The sequence below is a fragment of the Muscardinus avellanarius genome (assembly GCF_963383645.1).
Source record: "Muscardinus avellanarius genome assembly, chromosome: 4".
Classification (NCBI taxonomy): Eukaryota; Metazoa; Chordata; class Mammalia; order Rodentia; family Gliridae; genus Muscardinus; species Muscardinus avellanarius.
In genome coordinates, this window is record NC_137789.1 from 87,565,307 (window position 1) to 87,584,810 (window position 19,504).

The 19,504-nt window shown below is 37.3% G+C and overlaps 1 protein-coding gene across 3 annotated transcripts in view; it reads left to right on the forward strand.

Annotated features, from left to right (window-relative positions):
• The window catches only part of PPP3CB (protein phosphatase 3 catalytic subunit beta), a gene marked incomplete at both ends in the record, with an annotated part of 55,498 nt that extends 37,774 nt beyond the window's left edge, over positions 1-17,724 (forward strand). The window contains 4 exons of one of the 3 annotated variants that reach the window (XM_080694577.1): positions 8,581-8,665; positions 10,156-10,253; positions 15,859-15,888; positions 17,546-17,724. In XM_080694577.1, coding sequence (XP_080550703.1) covers positions 8,581-8,665; positions 10,156-10,253; positions 15,859-15,888; positions 17,546-17,724 — 392 coding nt within the window. The remainder of the gene's footprint in view (positions 1-8,580; positions 8,666-10,155; positions 10,254-15,858; positions 15,889-17,545) is intronic. The other 2 variants (XM_080694578.1, XM_080694579.1) reach the window with 2 other exon arrangements.
• Positions 17,725-19,504: the final 1,780 nt, after the last annotated feature.

A 19,504-nucleotide genomic window follows, 5' to 3' on the forward strand; every position in this document is an offset into this window, starting at 1 on the left:
AGACAGGAGGGTTGCAGTTTCAAGACCGGTCTTAGCAATTTAGTGAGACTCTCAGAAACCTAGTGAAATCCCATTTAAAAAAAAAAAAAAAAAAAAAAGGCCGGGCATGGTAGCGCATGATTGTAATCTCTGCGCTTGGAAGGCGGAAACAGGAGGATCACACAGGTTCGAAGCCAGCCTCGCTGGCTTAAGAGACCCTACATCCAGATAAAAATATAAAAATAGGTGTCTAGGAGTATAGCCTGGAGGTAGAAGAGTTTCCAGGAACCCCAGTACCACCCAAAAAAAAAAAAAAACCTCAGAGGTAGAATGCCTCTGGGTTTAATCCCAAATGTCACAAAAAATAAATATAAATAAATAATAAGATTCATCCTTTCCTTTCCCCTTTTTCCTTCTCCCTCTCCTGGTTTCAAACAAACTTACCTCAGGACTATAGATCTATGACACCATACCCAGCAATAACTGTGTGTTTAAATTATTAATAAGCCGTGCGTGATGGTGCACACTTGTAATCCCAAGCTTGGGAGGCTGAGACAGGAGGATTGCACAGGTTCGAAGCCAGCCTCAGCAACTTAATGACATCCTGTTTTCAAATAAAATATAAAAATAGGTCTGGAAGTATACCCTGGAGATAGAAAGCCTCTGGGTTCCACCCCAGTACCACCAAAAATAAAAAAAATAATAGATTATTAATATACCATAATTTTCATTATTAATCTCATACTCCTTGCCCATTATACTATCCTTATTATGAATTGTACAATAAACATTTTTACAATAGAATTTTTTTTCCTTGACATAAATTTCATTCTTTTTTTTTGGTGGTATATTCTACTTCCGAGATATATCCCTATTCCTATTTTTTATTCTTTATTTTGAAACAGGTCTCACGGAATTGCAAAGGGCCTCACTAAGTAGCTGAGGCTGGCCACTAACCACGATCTTCCTGTTTCAGCCTCCCAAATGCTGGGATTACAAGCATATGCCACCATGCCTGGCAGGGATAAATTTCAATGAAGAAAGAATTATGACTTCAGAGTTTTAGCTTCATTATTATTTTATTTTATTTGGTGCCAGGTATTGAACCTATGGGCATTCTACCTCTGAGATAGACTTTTGGCCCTATTTTTATTTATTTTTTTATTTATTTATTTATTTTTATTTATTTTTTTTTTTTTTGCAGTACTGGGGATGGAGCACAAGGGCACATTTGTGTGTGTGTGTGTGTGTGTGTGTGTGTGTGTGTGTGTGTGTGTGTGTTACTAGGGTTGGAACCCAGAGGCATCTACCTCCAAGCAACACCCCCAGCCCTATTTTTTTTTTTTTTTTTTGAAACGGTCTCACTGAGTTGCAGAGGGCCTCACTAAGTAGCTGAAGCTGTCCGCAGACCACGATCCTCCTGTCTCAGCCTCCCAAATGCTGGGATTACAAGCGTGTACCACCATGCCCGGTGGTTCTGGGGATTTAACCCAGAGCATTCTACCTCTGACTTACACCCCAGCCCTATTTTATTTTTATTTTGTAACAGGATCTAACTAGATTGATGAGCATCTCACTACCTGCCGAGGTTGTCCTTTAACCTGCTATCCTCTTGTCTCAGCCTTCTGAGGCCTCTGCCGCCACACCTGCTTACATTATATATTTTTTAGGTTTAACTTATATTCAGCAACTTAGATTATTAGAATGATTTTATATGACAATCTTTAATTTCCCCCCCATAACTTTTTAAAAATGCTAGTACATAGGGCAATAACTTTTTAGTATTTAAAAATTATTGTCAGAAGCCGGACATGGTGGCGTACGCTTATAATCCCCGCACTTGGGAGGCTGAGACAGGAGGATCACACAGGTTCAAAGCCAGCCTCAGCTACTTAGTAAGGCTCTCAGCAACTTAGTGAGACCCTGTTTCAAAATAAAATATAAAAATAGGTCTGGGAGTAAAGCTTGGAGGTAAAAAGCCTCTGGGTTCCACCCCCAGTACCACAAAAAATAAAAATAAAAAAATAAAAATTATTTTCAGTATTTCCAGTAGTGTGTTAAGTAGGTAATAGGTAATGCCTTAGTCCTTTCCCTATAATAAAAAGAAAAAGGATTTCTTGTTGAATCTGTAGTATATTACTTGGTTTTTGGTACCTAGGGTTTATGTGACAACAGACAATGAGTTATGTTCTTGAGATTCAATAAGGGGTAAATATAGAATTTTATTACATTCCTTTATTTATTTATTTATTTATTTATTTATTTATTTATTTATTTATTTATTTATTTGGAGTACTGAGAATGGAACCCAAGGGCATTCTACCTCTGAGCTATACTCCTAGCCCTATTTAAAAAAAATTCTTTTTGAAACAGGGTCTCACTGAGTTGCAAAGGGCCTCACTAGCTGAAGCTGTCCATGAACTGTGATCCTTCTGTCTCAGCCTCCCAAATTATATATATATTTTTAAAAAAAACAGAGAAGAACTGGATGTGGTAGTGCATACCTGTAATCTCAGAACTGTGGAGTCTGACACAGGAGAATTGCATGTTGAAGGACAGCCTCAGTAAGTAATGAGACTCTCATCAACCTAGCAAGACTCCATTTCAAAATAAAAAATAGGGTTTGTGGTGTAGCTCAGAAGTAGAATGTCCCTGGGTTCAATCTTCAGTACCACACACACACACAAAAGAAAACCTAGAGAAAAGAACACCTAGGAACACACAAAAAAATTATCACCTGCTATGGCATGGGAATAGTAGATGTACCTCTGGGATACACTCCCACGGGCTATACTCCCAGGCCTATTTTTTAACTTTTTATTTGGAAACAGTCTCTTAAGCCAACGTGCCTGGCTCTGAACCAGCGCGATCATCCTGTCTCCACCTCCCAAGCAGCACGGGGATTACAAGCGTGCGCCTCCACGCCCGGCCTACTTTGATATTTTTTTAGTGTGTGTGTATGGCACTGGGAATTGAACCTAGAGGCAATCTACCTCTGAGCTACACGCCCAGCCCTATTTTTTGTTGTTGTTGTTGTGGTGGTAGTGGTGGTGCTGGAGATGGAACCCGGAAGCTTTCTACCTCCGAGCTACATGCCTACCCCTAAGTAGCTGAGGCTTGCTTCGAACCTGTGCAGTCCTCCTGTCTCAGCCTCCCAAGTACTGGGATTACAAGTGTGTGCCACCATACCCAGCGATCAGCCCTGTTTTTTAATTTTCATTTTGAAACGGTCTTGCTAGGTTGATGAGAGGTTCACTACTTGCTGAGGCTGTCCTTGAACCTGCAGTCCTCCTTTCTCAGCCTCCCAAGTACTGAGATTATAGGAGTGTGCCACCATACCTGGCTGATACTCACCTCTTTTATTATTCTTACATTCCAGGGATGAATTTAATAAAGAAGCAGAATCATTTATTGAAAAAAAATTTAGTTTTAGGTGTCTTATCATTACCATTCACTGCCTGTACAATCTTGGAAATATCTAATTTCTCAGGATCTTCTCATCTGTAATATGAGGAAATAGGATGAAAGTTCTTTCCCACTGAAGTAATTTAAAGAAATTTCAACACCATATATGATAATGTTTCTATGGAAAAAATACATTAATTTCCAGCTTTAAATATGAGAAATAGGTCCTCCTTAACTGTCAACAGGACAGGTGTAGTTACTTCTCATTTTACTCACCCTTTTTCTATCAGGTATTAGGAGCAGGAACTCTAAGAAAGTTTCAAGAATATGAGTGCAGGTATTTGCATAGAGGAATGGGAGGGATTTAGAAGAGAAAGAACACTGAGGGGATGGAGGAAAGGCTAGGACAAGATAGGATAGGTTTAGAATGGTATAGAAAGAGCTATCAGACCTAGGTTTGTTTTCCTCCCTTATTTTGTCCCCTTTACTCCATCTCTCTTTCCTTCTTCTCTTTCACTCTCCTTCACCCTGATGGCATGGTTTCTGTTCTCCTTCCTCTTTTCCTGCAGAGCAGTGGAACCATCCTCCACATGGTCTGGGAAGAAATCTGATTTTAGAAAGAAAATTTGATGAAAAGGGGTTTTCTTTGGAGGCAGAATAAGGGTTTAGGTTTTCTGTGGGGAAAAGGAGCAAACAGGACTAGAGATTCCCCAGGGGCTAAAAGAATAAGATTCTTTATTCCTAAATGATGACTATTTAGTACTCTGCATTGTTTAATGTATGATTAGAGTTCTTTTAAGACAAATTTGCACATAAACATTGCATGTAAAAATGCATGTAGCATTCCTTTTAGAGGTGTTATTTAATCATAAAAATTTTTGCAGATTTATATGATAATTCAAATGCATACTGTTTCTTTCAGATATTTATCTTCTGTCTTCAGTTTGGTAAAGGAAATACATAATCCATGTGTAATAGTGTTATTAACTTTGAATTTCCTATGATGGAATCGTGTATCTTAGCAGTAGAATGGAAGATAAAGATTAAATGAAACTACCTCTGCTGCTTAGTCTTAGAATTGTTACTTGCTTTGAAACAATATGTTGCTATTTTTAGTGGGGGAAAATGTCTTCAAACTCCCAAATTGGATTGGGAACAGAACACACATGTTGCTTCTCATTATATGCAAAAGTTCAATAATTCAGAGTTAAGAAAATATATGCTTTTCTTATGGAGTGTAAGAGGCTTAGCTTTTCCTTTATTGAAAGTGGGTAAGATTTTTCCACTGAGGTAATTTATAAAGTTACCTACATTTCTCTGTATATATGCTATAGATTTTGCAGGAGTTGGTGTCCTTGAAGAACCACATTAGTTTGTATTTTGTGTTATTACCTTTCACTTACCATACTTCCATGGATGGCACATTTTCTTAGGGATATAAGTATAATCGTGTAGTTATTGTTAGCACAGTCTTTTATCAGTCTTATGTGTTTTCACGTGTTTTTTTCTGTCCCTAATTATGTCTACTTTCATCAAATATTATAATCATTCTGTCCATAATTTCTTCTGAACACATATCTTTTAAGAAATCTTTACTTTAGAGTTCTACCCAGTGGCATCCCTCTTTTATTCATCAGATTCTACAGTACCACATTTTTCAAATATGAGGGCCTTCATTTTTCTCCCTTTCTTCCCACATTCATTCTTCAGTACCACTGCCAAGTTAAATCTCTATCTTTTTATTTGTCTCAACCACCTTTTCTCCATCATTCACTTCCTTTTTTCTGGACTCTCCATCTGAAGAACGGCTCATATATGGCAATAAAAAAGGTACAGACCAGACAGAGTAACGTTGTTTTGAAATATGACTTCATAGGTTATCCTCATGTCCATGTAAGTTAGCATATGCATTGAGTAATGTCTATGCAGAGTTCTTTAAGGGCTTCTGCAAATTTGAGTTTTATCTGAGCTAGTATTTGATGTTTTAGAAGTCATATTCCAAGATATCTGTCTTTCTGTGCATGGAAATGTTTTCCCCTCTTTCCACTCCTCTTGTTTTAAAGTGCCATTCTTTTGCTTATCTGTGATGTTTGGTACTTCCCCTGCATGATTAGGGGTGTTTGATCCTCGTATTTCCCAAAGCAGTTTTACTGTGATCATTTACTTTAATATGATGCATGATGTGTTTGTAGACTGGTTTTAAATCCTGATTTGTACGGTGTTTCTATATTTCTGTCAACTTTTTCATTTGAAATCAGTTATCATATCATTTGGTTTTTATACGTATATAAATTAAGGCTGAAGCTGGGTGTGGTGGCATATGCCTGTAATCCCAGTATTTGTGGGAAACTGAGACAGGAGGATCACAGGTTTGAGGCCAGCCTCAGCAACTTTGTGAGACCCTGTTTCTATAGATATATATGTATGTGTGCATACACACACACACACACACACACACACACACACACACACACGTGCGAGCATATGCCCTAGAGGTACAGCTCAGAGGTAGAATGCCCTGGATTCAATTTCTAGAACTAAAAACTAAAAAGTAAGTAAGTAAATAAATAACTAAATAAAATGAAGGCTGGAAATACAAATGTACCTCGATACAGACATCCTTCCCAGTCCCTTACTGTTCACCCCCAATCTAAGTATTTTTAAATTTCTGTCAATTTTGCTGGGTGTGGTGGCCCACACTTGTAATCCCCACACTTGGGAGGTGGAGACAGGAGGATCACGCAGGTTCAAAGCCAGCCTCACTGGCTTAAGAGACCCTGTTTCCAAATTTAAAAAAATATAAAATAGGTCTGGGAGTGTAGCCCAGAGGTAGAAGGGTTCCATCCCCAGTACCACCAAAAAAAAAAAATTTTTTTTCTGTCGATTTTAAAACAGAATGTCTGCGTTAATTTATTAGAGGAAATTAGGCATACGTTGTATCCTTGGACAAGTCTCTTAATAAACTTAGTTTCTTTGTCCATAAAATGAGATTGAATTTTGCAGTGTCCCCAATATCTCTTCAGATTTTAATAGTCTATGATTTTTAGATTTTTAATAACTTTGGAAAGCTGGGCGTGGTGGTGCATGCTTGTAATTCCAGCATTTGGGAGGCTGAGACAGGAAGATCAGGGTTCAAGGACAGCCTTAGCTACTACCTAGTGAGGCCCTTTACAACTCAGTGAGACCCTGTTTCAAAATAATAAGTAAAATAGATGCCCAGCGTGGTGGTCCACGCTTGTAATCCCAGCATTTTGAGAGGCTGAGACAGGAGGATCACGGTTCAAAGAGAGCCTCAGCTACTTAATGAGGCCCTTTGTAACTCAGTGAGACCCTGTTTCAAAATAAAGATTAAAAAAGTAGAGCTGGAGGTGTAGGTTGGAGGTAGAATGCTCCTGGGTTCCATCCCCAGTACTCAAAAATAAATAACAACTTTGAGGCCTCTGAAAATAGGTGTTTAGCTGGGTGCTTTGCACACACATTAATTCCAACTACTGGGGAGGCTGAGACAGGAGGATTGCAGATTTGAGGCTAGCATATGGTAATTTAGTGAAATTCTGTCTCAAAATAAAAAAGGCTGGAGTGTATGTAGCTCAGAGGTAAAACTCCCTTGGGTTCAATCCCCAGTATCACCAAAAAACAAAAAACAACAACAAAAAAAACCACACCTAATGTTTAGTGCTGTGGTACCCACCCAGTTTTGTACTTCTTAAAAGCTGTAGCTTAGTTGGGTACAGTGGCATACACCTGTAATCCCAGGGTTTAGGAGGCTGAGACCGAGGATAGGTTTGAAACCAGCTTCAGCAACTTAGTGAGGCCCTCTGTAACATAGTGAGAATCTGTTTAAAAATAAAAGAATAAAATAGGACTGGATGTAGCTTGGAGGTATAATCCCCCTGAAGTCCATTTCCAGTAACACACACACACACACACACACACACACACACACCCCACCCAAACCTATAGCTTCATTGCTCATAATATTGCCCTTCAGAATGTCATAAATCTGGTCATGGACCCTTTTTCTCTAAAATATATCTGTTGTTTCCATCTTTGAAATTGGATTTCTTTTCTCTTTCCTTGTAAGTCAGGCCCAGTCATTATCTTAGTTTTTAATTATATATATTTTAAGTTGCTTGAATTTTAAATGAAATGTTCTAGCCTAGAAGACTTATAATTGATCAGACCTCTGTGTATCTAAGGCCCGTTTTTCTCTAGCATCTTTAGCCTTTCCTTAACCTTCTCCTCAACCATGGTGCTTCCATATGTGTGTTTTCATTGTGTTGAAGCACAGTTCTAAGGAACACATTCTTGGGTCCACAGTGTAGTTGCTATATATGAGATAACAGGACTGAGATTGTTGTTCTTTTGGGAGGTCAAGAGAAGGAAGATACAACCTTCTGACCTTTGTTTAGCCAAACATCCAGTTATTTGGTATTTTCTATATCAGTGATTAATATAGTTAACCCTTTAAACATGAGGTTGTAGTGATCCTTAGCCAGTTTTTCAGGGAATCTTTCCTCATTGTACATATCTTACTTACCTACAGTTTGAAGAGCTCATATATACTTACATGACCTTAGAGGACAGCTCATCTGTTAGATAGAGATGTACATTGGTGTTGAAATGCTGATACGGTCCTTAGTTTGGAATTAACTGCCTAGTACTCCCTCTGCCATTATTTTTAAATCAACATAGAGCAAGGAAACTTATTTTTTTCTAGGATGATTGGGATATTTCCAGCCTGCATGTTAAAGGCTTTTCTGATAGTTAAACAGGAGACTACTATTCTTATTTTAGTCTGCATGCCATATAGGCTTTCATGAAAATTAGAGACACTATGAAATTGTTACTACTTTTTTGACCTCTGGTTTGTAATTCAAGTTGGGCCCAAGTTTTTTTGTTTTGTTCTGTTTTGGTTTTGCCCCCATTGCTGTTTCAGTAATTAGTGAGTAGTATGAGATTAACAGTTTGTGGGTTACTTTTCATCTGTATCTATATTAGCCCCCAGCATTGACCAGTACTGAGCTACACACTGAGAGAGTAAGAAACATTTTGGCATAAGTTTATCTACTCTCCATTGAAGCTGGTAGCAGGGAACTTGGTGTTGGTTCAGATGAGTATGAAGCAGGCTAACAGAATAATGCAAGCATGGGTGCCCTAAACTTGAGCTTTTCTTTCTATTTATTCCATTGAAAGTAGGTTCAGCTGCAGCCCGGAAAGAAATAATAAGAAACAAAATTCGAGCTATTGGCAAGATGGCAAGAGTCTTCTCTGTTCTCAGGTAATGATATATTTTCCTGATCATCTTTTTGCAGAAATTACTTTTATTGTACTTTGTTTATGAGCAGTGTTCTGCTTGACACCTAAAAGCAGCATGGTAACATTCTTCCTGTAAAGATAATAGTTTTAAATTTTATACTGAAGACAGGAACACAAGTCCCTTTGAATCTAGTGGGGGGAGGTTTGTTTTGTTGTTGTTTCCCCTTTTTTGTTTGTTTGTTTTTTGGTGTTGGGGATCAAACCCAGGATGTCTCACATGCTAAGCATACACTCTGCCACTGAGCCATACCTTAATCCTGAAACTTGGATATTTTAAATTTTGTAATTCTTTATTCCTTATATTTGATATATATCTCTTGTCCTGTGATAAAAGCACTAGATTTACATGCCTTGAAATTTAGATCAAGATAAGGAAGGGATACTTCTTAGAGTATTCCTGTTTGATTTGCTCATTTGCATAGTATACCCCTTTTGTTGGAGCCACAAATAGGTTTCCTGGAATTAATTCAGGAAGACAAAATTCATGGGTACAAATGAATCCTTAAAAATTTGTTTGCAAGGCAGGGCATGGTGGTGCACGCTTGTAATCCCCGCTCTTGGGAGGCCGAGACAGGAGGATTGCACGTGTTCGAAGCCAGCCTCAGCTACTTAGTGAGACCCTGTTTCCAAATAAAATAGAAAATAGGTCTGGGAGTATAGCCCAGTGGTAGAAAGCCCCTGAGTTTCGCCCCCAGTACCACCAAGGAAAAAAAATTGTTTGCAAGCTGGGTGTGGTGGTGCTTTCCTGTAATCTCAGCTCAGCTACTTGGGAGTCTGAGATAGGAGCATCCTAAGTTCAAAGCCAGGCCTTAGACCCTGTCTCACAAAGGTCTGGGGATGTAGCTCAATGCTTACCTAACATATATGAAGTCTTGGATTCAATCCCTACAACTGATCTCTCCCAAAATATTTGTGAAACTGATCATATCAGATATTTGAACTCTAGAGCATATGAAATACTGTATTTTCTCAATTGTATAATGCCCATTGATGATGTATCAGCACATTTTTTTTTCTTTTTTTTTTTTCTTTCTTTTTTCTTGCGGGTCTAGGGATGGAACCCAGGGGCATTTGACCTGAGCTACACCTCCTGCCCTATTTTTTTATTCTTTATTTTGAGACAGGGTCTCACTAAGTTGTGGAGGGCCTCACTAAGTAGCTGAGGCTGCCCGCGAACCACAATTCTCCAGTTTCAGCCTCCTGAATGCTGGGATTACAAGCGTGCACCACCACGCCCAGCTGTATCACCACATTTTTAATAAAGCTTTAAAGAAAAAAACTATATGCCTCAGTTGTGAGGAATACTGTCATATTCCATTAAGAATATTGGAAAATGTGTCATAGAATTGAAGGAAATATGAATGTCATAAATTATATACATAGGCCTCATCTCATCTTTTTAACTAAGTAGTGTTGAAAGTCTCTGATATTTATTGTGTCTCTCTGCTATAGGGAGGAGAGTGAAAGTGTGCTGACACTCAAGGGCCTGACTCCCACAGGGATGTTGCCTAGTGGAGTGTTGGCTGGAGGACGACAGACCCTGCAAAGTGGTAATGATGTTATGCAACTTGCTGTGCCTCAGATGGACTGGGGCACGCCTCACTCTTTTGCTAACAATACACATAATGCATGCAGGGAATTCCTTCTGCTTTTTAGCTCCTGTCTCAGCAGCTGACACAGGCAGGGGCACTATATAATAGGTAGTGTCTAATATCTGACCAGTGCAGAATGTTAATAGAATAGGTTGTCCTTCCAGTTCAAAATAGTGATTACTTCCTCAGCTTTTCATGTAATGATATGGGAACAGCTCATATCATAATGTTTGAAATATTTATTTATTCACTTGTCTAATGCACACTTTTCTTTTAAAAGCCCCAGTTTAGAATGTGAATCAGGGATATCCGTATTACTAAAATGGAAATGTAATTCCATAATTCTTATTTTTTTAAATTTATATAACTGTATTAGACTATGCATATATTTTCAAATATTTAATTTTAGAGTTAACAGCTTGCTTAGCCCCCAGAACATTTTTTAATGCTCTTTACTTGCCAAAAAAATTGTGCAAGGTTTTGTACTGTGGTTAATGATGCTAAAGTTTGTTTTCTGTGGTGTTTGTCATATGTTCTATGTATAATTGACTGTCTGTAACATGCTGTTTCCTTCCTCTGCAGATGTAGCTGCTTTCCTAAATCTGTCTGTCTTTCTTTAGGTTAGCTGTATGTCTGTAAAAGTATGTTTAATTAAATTACTCTCTCAGACGCTTGTCTGTCTTTGGATGTAGATGCAGCTTTGTAGCACCTTGTTTTGAGGTTTGCTGCCGCACTTTGTGCATTCTGAACATAAATGTAACATTAGATATTAAGTCATTGTTATAAGGGGTTGAATTTAAATCCTGTAAGTCAAAATTGAAAGGGTGTTATTAAGTGTGCCTTTATTTTGCATGGAAATAAAAAGAATTATACGTAAAGCATTCCTGTAATCTGGCTCATTGAATATATTTTTTAAAAACTTTTTTAGCATTAATACTCATGTAAATATTGGGTTAACTTTTGAAAGCCCATTACAGATTAAGTAAAAGAAAGTGATGAAAATATTTTAGCCTATATGAAGTAACTAAGTTGAAAGTTCTTTATCTGATGGTTGGAAACAAATTGTAATTTCAAAAAGTTTGAATTTATATTTTATTGTTAGCCACTTTCAGCAACCCTCCAAGGGTCATTGTTCTATTGAAACAGGCAACAATAGACCTGATAATTTCCGTAGTCATGATTAGCAGATTTGTTTTGGGTTTTGGTATTGTAATTAGTGAATTTTTTTAAATAAACAAAAGGGAAATTTAAAATTTTTAATAAATTTGAATTAGATCAACTTTTCAGTTTCATTTCACTCAGTTCCATAATCTATTTTAATAAAAATAAGTTTTTCCTTTAGATAAACATTTTTCGCTTATAGCCTATACATGTTTTATTTTATATGTTATTGTCTGCTACCACCACTGGCATATCTGAAAAGTACACTGTTTTGAAATTATAGTTTTAGATTTTCATTTTGGATTAAATTTATTCTCTTTTCTTTCTTTTTCCCTCCTTTGGTGCTGGGGATCAAAGGCCTCAAGCACACATTGTACCACTGAGCTATGTCTCCAGCCCTAGGTTTTTTTTGTTGTTTTTTTTTCCTTTATATTCCTGCTCCCACTTTAAAAACTATAAATATCATAAAAATTAGCTAAACATAGTTTTATGTACACACATAAAAACAAATTAAGAAGACCTTAAACATTTAATAAAACTAGCAAAAATATAAATAGACTGAAATTTAATACCTTCAAAATATACCCTTTTTCCTTTGTTTAGAAAAGAAAAACAAAACTGAAAGGGTATCATATATCTACACTACAATCATCTCTCCATTATTCTTGGATATATTATTACTTTTACATTGTATCCATTTCAAACTTGCTTTCAGATTTCACAGTTAGCACATGCTAATTACATGCTTTGTTGACAGCTCAGCACTTCTATTTAGTCTTAATTGTATGCAGCCTGAAGCACATTTCTCCAACTTGGAAACCACCCTCAACTGCAGGGAAAGTTGGAAAGACCTCAGCTTTTCTGAAGGGACTGTCTATTCCCAGCATAGAGTGAGTTACTGAAAGGAGCTGAGTTTAAGGGGTCTGATTTGGGAAACTGTAGTTCCCTAGTTCTGCTGGTGATAGTATGGTTTGAGCATTTGGTTGAAGTTATTTCCCCAGCCTGGCATGGTGGTGCACGCTTGTAATCCTAGTACTTGGGAAGATGAGACAGGAGGATTGCAGGTTCGTGGCCAGCCTCAGCTACTTAGTGAGGCCCTCCACAACTTAGTGAGACCCTGTTTCAAAATAAAGAATAAAAAAAATAGGGCTGGGGATGTAGCTCAGAGGTAGAAGGCCCCTGGGTTCAATCCCCAGCACCACAAAAAAAAAAAAGAAAAAGAAAAATTATTTTTCTAGCATAAGATAAACCCATTGAAACAAATAACAAATATTATATAGAAATTACATTTGTGTGATTTTTTCAAAAAATTAACATTTTTTTCAGTAGATACATGTTGTTATGTACAGCTGAGAGATACTGCCAAAAGAAAAAATTTTAGTTGAGACTTCAGTCCTATTGTTAGAAAATAGAAATTGTCTTTTCAATAATTTTAAATGATCTTGTTTACGTGTTTTTACAACTGTACAACTGTTGGGGTTGGATTTTATTGTTCATATTTTATGTATGTTTTCTTTATGGAAATTTGATCGTGAATCAAACCTAAAATGCTACCTTCACCAGGACCTATATGGGAAAATATATAGCTATCTTTATTTTAATAACATCAAAACTGAGCATGGTGGTGCATGCCTTCAATCTCAGTACTTGGGAGGCTGAGACAGGCTAAGAGTATTAACTTGGAGGTACATTGCCTCAGAGTTCAATCCTCGATAACACCCGCCCCCCCATCAATATCCTTTTGGTTGTTTATCCTGTGTTGTACTGAGGAACACAGTGTAAGGCAGCACTATACCTAAACTTATTAGGGCCATGTCAGGATGCTCTATGTAAGTAAAAACAGAAGAAATACAGTAGTGCCTTTCAGATAGAATTTTAAAGTTATTATATTTCTTTGTTTCCAGCTTAATGTTTAATCTTCAAATGTCCATCTTTTAACCCTTAAGCACTCAATCTTAACATAGTATGCAGTTTTTGTGTGATACCCATTTTATATTCTGGAAAATACTTGGGATCAGCTAGAGACCTCAGCAAAGAACAGAGAATATAATTTAATGTGGAAAATACTTTCACATGTAAAATTAAAAGCTCATAGATTGATTTGAAAAGGATATTTTCATATTTCATAATTTAAAAATTATTAACAAATTATTGATATAAGGTAGATACCAATTCTCATAGTGAAATCAGTTTTTAGTCTTAGTTTATTTCATGTTAGTTATAGACTATTTTATATATAAAGTCACTTTTGTTAGTATAGACTTTTTCAAAGCATTCTGATAGGCATTTTATTTTTCTCCCCAATTTTTAAATTATGGAGAAGATTATCCACATTTTGAAGAGTAGGAGTTCTAGGGCCAATCAAGAAGAGGTAGGTCATTTATTTTAGTTTTCTATTTAGGCAAATTACAAGAATACAGGTTTGTAGGGGTAGATTTTTTTCAATGGTGGTTTGAATAGTGAATATACAATAAGTATATCTAATTTGTAAAATAGTTTAGCAGTTAAGGAAAGTTCTTCCTTTATTTAATACTCATCCTACTTCTTTTGGATCCCTAATCCACTTTACTATCTGGTTATGATCATCAGTATTTTCTAACTTGGTCTGCGTTAATTTTCATTAGATTCATCCAGTGTCCTTTCACATAGATACACAATGCTTTGGATAAAATGTATTATTTCAGCCGGGCATGGTGGCGCACACTTATAATCCCCACACTTGGGAGGCTGAGACAGGAGGATCGCCAGGTTCGAAGCCAGCCTCAGCTGGCTTAAGAGACCTTGTTTCCAAATAAAAATATAAAATAGGTCTGGGAGTGTAGCCTGGGGGTTGAAGGCCCCTGGGTTCCATCTCCAGTACCACCAAAAAAAAAAAAAGGGTTATGTCAGCCAGGTGTGGTGGCACACATCTTGTAATCCCAGTACTTGATAGGCTGGGACAGGAGGTTCTCAGGTTTGTGGCCAACCTTAGCTACTTAGGCCCTCCACAACTTAGTGAGACTTTGTTTCAAGATAAAAGATTTTAAAAAATAGGGTTGGGGTGTAGCTTGGAGGTAGAATGCCCCTGGGTTCAAACCCCAGTACTGTAAAAATAAAATAAAATGTATTATTTCTTAATACTATTTATTCTTAATTGGCCTTATTATAGAAGGGATAGAACATTACTGTTAGAGTTCTGAGTATGTGCCCTTTAGGTATAGTGCAGAATAGATAATATTATGAGGCAATATTGAGTTCTGCAATTTGGATTCTCAGTGTGAGCTCTTTTTAAAGTTTCAACCCAGAAATAAGCTAAAAAAGAATATTTGGGTACAAAATGTGTGACTAAATATATAAAAGTTCTTTAAGTGGATTATACCAAGAATCTTTTTTATTTATAACATGACCTACATAAAATGTCCATATAATGAAATAATTACTCAGTTCCATCTTGTGATGCCTCTAATTGATAGATGAATTTGAAAAGATGCTCAGTGGTCTTTCTTCACTTAAGAATGTAGGCTTCTAGTTCTTGAGACAAGTTCATGTTTATGATCAACTGAATATAAATGGAATTGTTAAGGTTATAGATGTTTAGATATTTGGGCCATCCTATTAGAATCGGATCTGAGTGTGGTGGCATACACCTGTCATTTCAGCTACTTGTGAGGCTGAGGCAGAAGGATTGCTTAAGACCAGGTTCAAGGCCAGCCTGGTCAATATAGTAAGATTCTGTCTCCAAAAGAAAAGAAAAAAAAAAAAAAATAGGAAGTTCCAGGTAGACAGGAGGGGTCCTTTTTGGTTCAAATGGTTCTTCTAACTCACCAAGGTGATGGTGCTTAAATGTTATTGTAACCATGCCAGTGTTTGCTGATTATGATTTGCCTTGTAAATTAGAAGTAACAGGACAACCACTGCTGAGCCCTACTAGTTTATATCTTAGAGAACTAACTGAGGAAGAGTATTGTTTCCATTACATGAAAGAAAAGACTCTCTTACTTGATTCTTTGCTACAATTCTATCATCATAATTTTACCCTAGAGACTTTTCCTGTGATTGTGATGAATGTGATACAATAAACATAATGGAAAATTCTAATGCCATCAAAATATTGCATTTGAGATGGGTAATTAAAAGCCAGAGTGCATCTGCATGGGTGCTGAGGTGTTTGTGTTTATAGTAGGTCTACATGTTCTGTGCTCTGAGTGATGTTGTCGTAGTGCCGTGTGTAAACTGTGCTGTGTCAGGAATTGGGGTATTGGTTGGGGCTCTCTAATATGGGTACTACTTATGTTACATTATAAATGATGATGTAGTATGGGGTACTGTGGTATTTTAAGTGATCATTGCCTTTTCTGCTGTACAATATGACCCTTCTCATCTCTCTCATTCATTTTGCATGCCTCTGCTCACTTCTGTACAGCCACAGTTGAGGCTATTGAGGCTGAAAAAGGTACGATCAGAGTCCTTATGCTGGGCAGAGATCTGTGGTGTGTGGGTGGGCATCAGAGCATGTCCTGTGGGTCTGTCTACTCCTAGCTTGCACAGCCTAAGATGGGTCAGTGTAGCAGTCACATTCCTCTTTAAAGCCCTGGGCCAGTGTCTCTAGTGACGGTTGTTTTTCCCTTTTCTAGTACAGTAGCATCCAGAGTTTAACTGATGTTTCTAACTCCCTTAGAGTATAGCACTCATGTTACGCCCTATATTATAGCATTTAAGCTTGCCTGTGTCAGTGGAAATTACCAAAATGACCCTTCAAGTACAGATTTGTTCCATATTTTGCATGACTCTCTGCTACTCGGATTTTCCCCCCAAGTTAAACCCCAACTCAGTAAAGGTATGAGTTTGTTTTTACTCATCTTCACTAATGTGCCTGAGAGTACAAGAACTATTACTATAATTAGATTTGACTTTTTTTGTTGACTTTTTTTTGTTGCAGTTTGGAATATAGTTTACTGATGAGATTATATTAGTGAATATCATACTGGCTTACATACAACTGCATGTTTTGCTATCCCAGCCATGTTTTTGATTCATGTGCACAGACTGAATCCCAGGGATTGCACATATTATGCAACCAAACTGTGACTAATAGTATGGAAGCCTTCTGTGAACATTTTAGTAATGAACATCATTCCAGATGAAATGAATGAGAATCTCTAACAGTTGATAAAGGATTCCCAGCCTCCCCACCCCCCCACCCCACCCCCCATCCCCCGCCGCGGTACTGGGGATGGAACCCAGGGGCATTCTACCTCCGAGCCACACCCCCAGCCCTATTTTTTGTTCTTTATTTTGAAACTGGGTCTTACTGAGTTGCAAAGGGTCTCGCTAAGTGGCCGAGGCTGTCCACAAACCTTGATCCCCCACTCAGTCTCCCAAATGCTGGGATTACAAGCATGTACCACCATGCCTGGCTGATTACCATTTATTTTGCTTTGGGTTTCCTGATAATTTATAGCAAACAGCCAAAGAATTAAGGAAACTATATCTTAAAATATTAAATTATAAGAGCTTTGCTGTCAGCCAAATACAAATCTTACCTTCTGGAGGCATTTCCTGCCTTTTTCAGTTTGTATTGGTGGTGATAGGTTAATGACCTCCAAACTAGTTCTGATGTACTAAATTTTAACTTAGCTTACCCTCTTTCTCCTCCTGAGCTCCTGGTACAGATTTGTGTGTTGAGGATTAACCTTGTTTAGCTTCCTCACTTGCCCCTGCTCTTGTTGCTACCTTACTGTGATAGTTATTGGTGATCTTAGGATGTGAGGTAGGATATAGCTGGTTTAGTATAAGTTAGACTGGTACCCCAAGACCATTGCCTGGAGGTTGATTTTTGTGGGCAGGAAAGGACCATTTTTATGGTTTTTGTTTTGTTTTTTTAAAGGATATGTTAACATACCATCTATCAGCTATCATGTTTATATTTAGGTTTTATACATTTCAAATTTTAAGGGAAAGTCTGGAATGGGGATAGGATTCAGTTAAAGTAAGATCTAAGTATTGCTACTTACAGCTAATTTCTTTCTTCTTAAAAATCATTAATTGTGTTTTTGAAATCTCAGAATTGTTTTACAATTACTGACTTATCAAATTTGCATTTTGTTAAGCAATACGAGGATTCTCTCCACCACATAGAATCTGCAGTTTTGAAGAGGCAAAGGGTTTGGATAGGATCAATGAAAGAATGCCACCCCGGAAAGATGCTGTACAGCAAGATGGTTTTAATTCTCTGAACACCGCACATGCCACTGAGAACCACGGGACTGGCAACCATAGTGCCCAGTGACCAGCGGCTTCCCAGGGACTCTCACATCTCGGGCCCCAAATGGACAGATCACCCGAGGAACTGAAAGGGTCGGCCAAGTGGACTATAAATGTCACAGTCCCTCTGAAGAAACCATTGTGCTTTTTGAGACCCTAGGCCCCTTTCTGAATGGAGGCTTGAGGGCCCTGGGACATGTTGTACTATCTGATAAAATTGGATCATCGCTGCCAAGGTGGAGAGCAGTGAGCAAGGGGCTTGGGGCAATTTCCAGTGGAGGCATCTACTCCTCCATTTATGCTTGTGGTTCACACATTTAAGTTTACAAATGATATTTCTTTTTTCCCTTTAGTAGAATTAGATTTTTTTCAATCATGACTTCAAATGCAATCCTAAGAGTTCATGTGGACTTTTTTTCTTTCCACGAAATGTCTTTAAAGGATGAATTAGCATGGTCTTAAAATATATTTCTGAGGTTACTAGTTGTTTTTTGAATTGTAGGCAAAATGCTGAGAAACCCAGTTGGTGTTTATACAAATGCTGACCTCAGGTGTTTAGTTCTTAAATGTGGCTAATTCTGTAACATAGTCTTGATATTTTTCAATTATGAACGCATAAAATATTTCTAGGAATACTCTCTTACTTGAACACAAATCCAAAAACTAATTTAGAATCTTTTTTGCCCAGATCTTTTGAGATTTACACCCCAGAGATTTAAGAAGAAACCTCTATAAATTTCAAAATTATGAAGAATTACAGAATTACTCATTTAAGGTACTTTAAAAGAAGTTTGTACATTGTCAAAGTAAATTTTAATTCAAACCATGTCTGTAAAACTTGACGTATTTTGTGTATGCATGTTTTCATTTTGCAAATATTTAATATATAGACCTATGATGTACAGGTACGACATGTAGAAGTTACCTAGATGTTATGAGAAATTTTAGTTCATCGTGAGTACTCCAGTTTCTTAACTAGCCACCAGGGTGATTATTTGCTGCTGGCTTTCTATCATTTTTATGTTTTAATGCAAAGGAAATTTTAATGTTCTGGAAATGTTTTTGATTAAGCAATGCAGCCTAGAAGCAATGGTTCTGTTCAATCCTTCAGATGTTAGTGGAAGCATAAGTCAAGACTGCATGTCGAAATTTTCTTTTGATAGTTACAGAACTGCTTGGTTAAACTAAGTGGAACCATGTGCTAATTTTACACAATTATTGACATGTATTGATTGCCACTGTAGTTTGGTATTTCCTTTTACTTGAGTGGCCTGCTTCCCTCATGCCCTGGAATATAGCTCAGAGCTCCAGGCAGCGGAACCATCTATCGTTTTGTTTGCTAGGAAGTGCACCCTGTATGGTCTCCTATCTAAGTTGGAAATATTATGCATGTGCAGGACTATTCGAGTATTTTATAAACAGTAGCACACAATAAATTCCATGCATGGGCCGCTGTTCCTATCTCTGTGTTGGGTTTTATTTGAAAGATGCAGTCGGAATTTAACCTTTTTATGCAAATCAAGAATTCTGTTATTGGACCTGGGATATCCTTCAGAGAAGATTATATCGTAGATAGTTCATGGTGGTATGATGAATTAAATTCTTCATAAATTTTGCTTTTTTAAAAAACATCTTGTTATACTTGTTTAACATAGCAATAATTACTGAACAATAGAGGACTTTGGTGCTTATTGTAGGGCCTCCTAAATACATAAAAATTACTATTTTCACTAACTCTTAACTGAAAGAATGTCGTTGGTAGAATTCTCTGATAGTGGTATTGGAAAATTATTGGATGTTTTAAT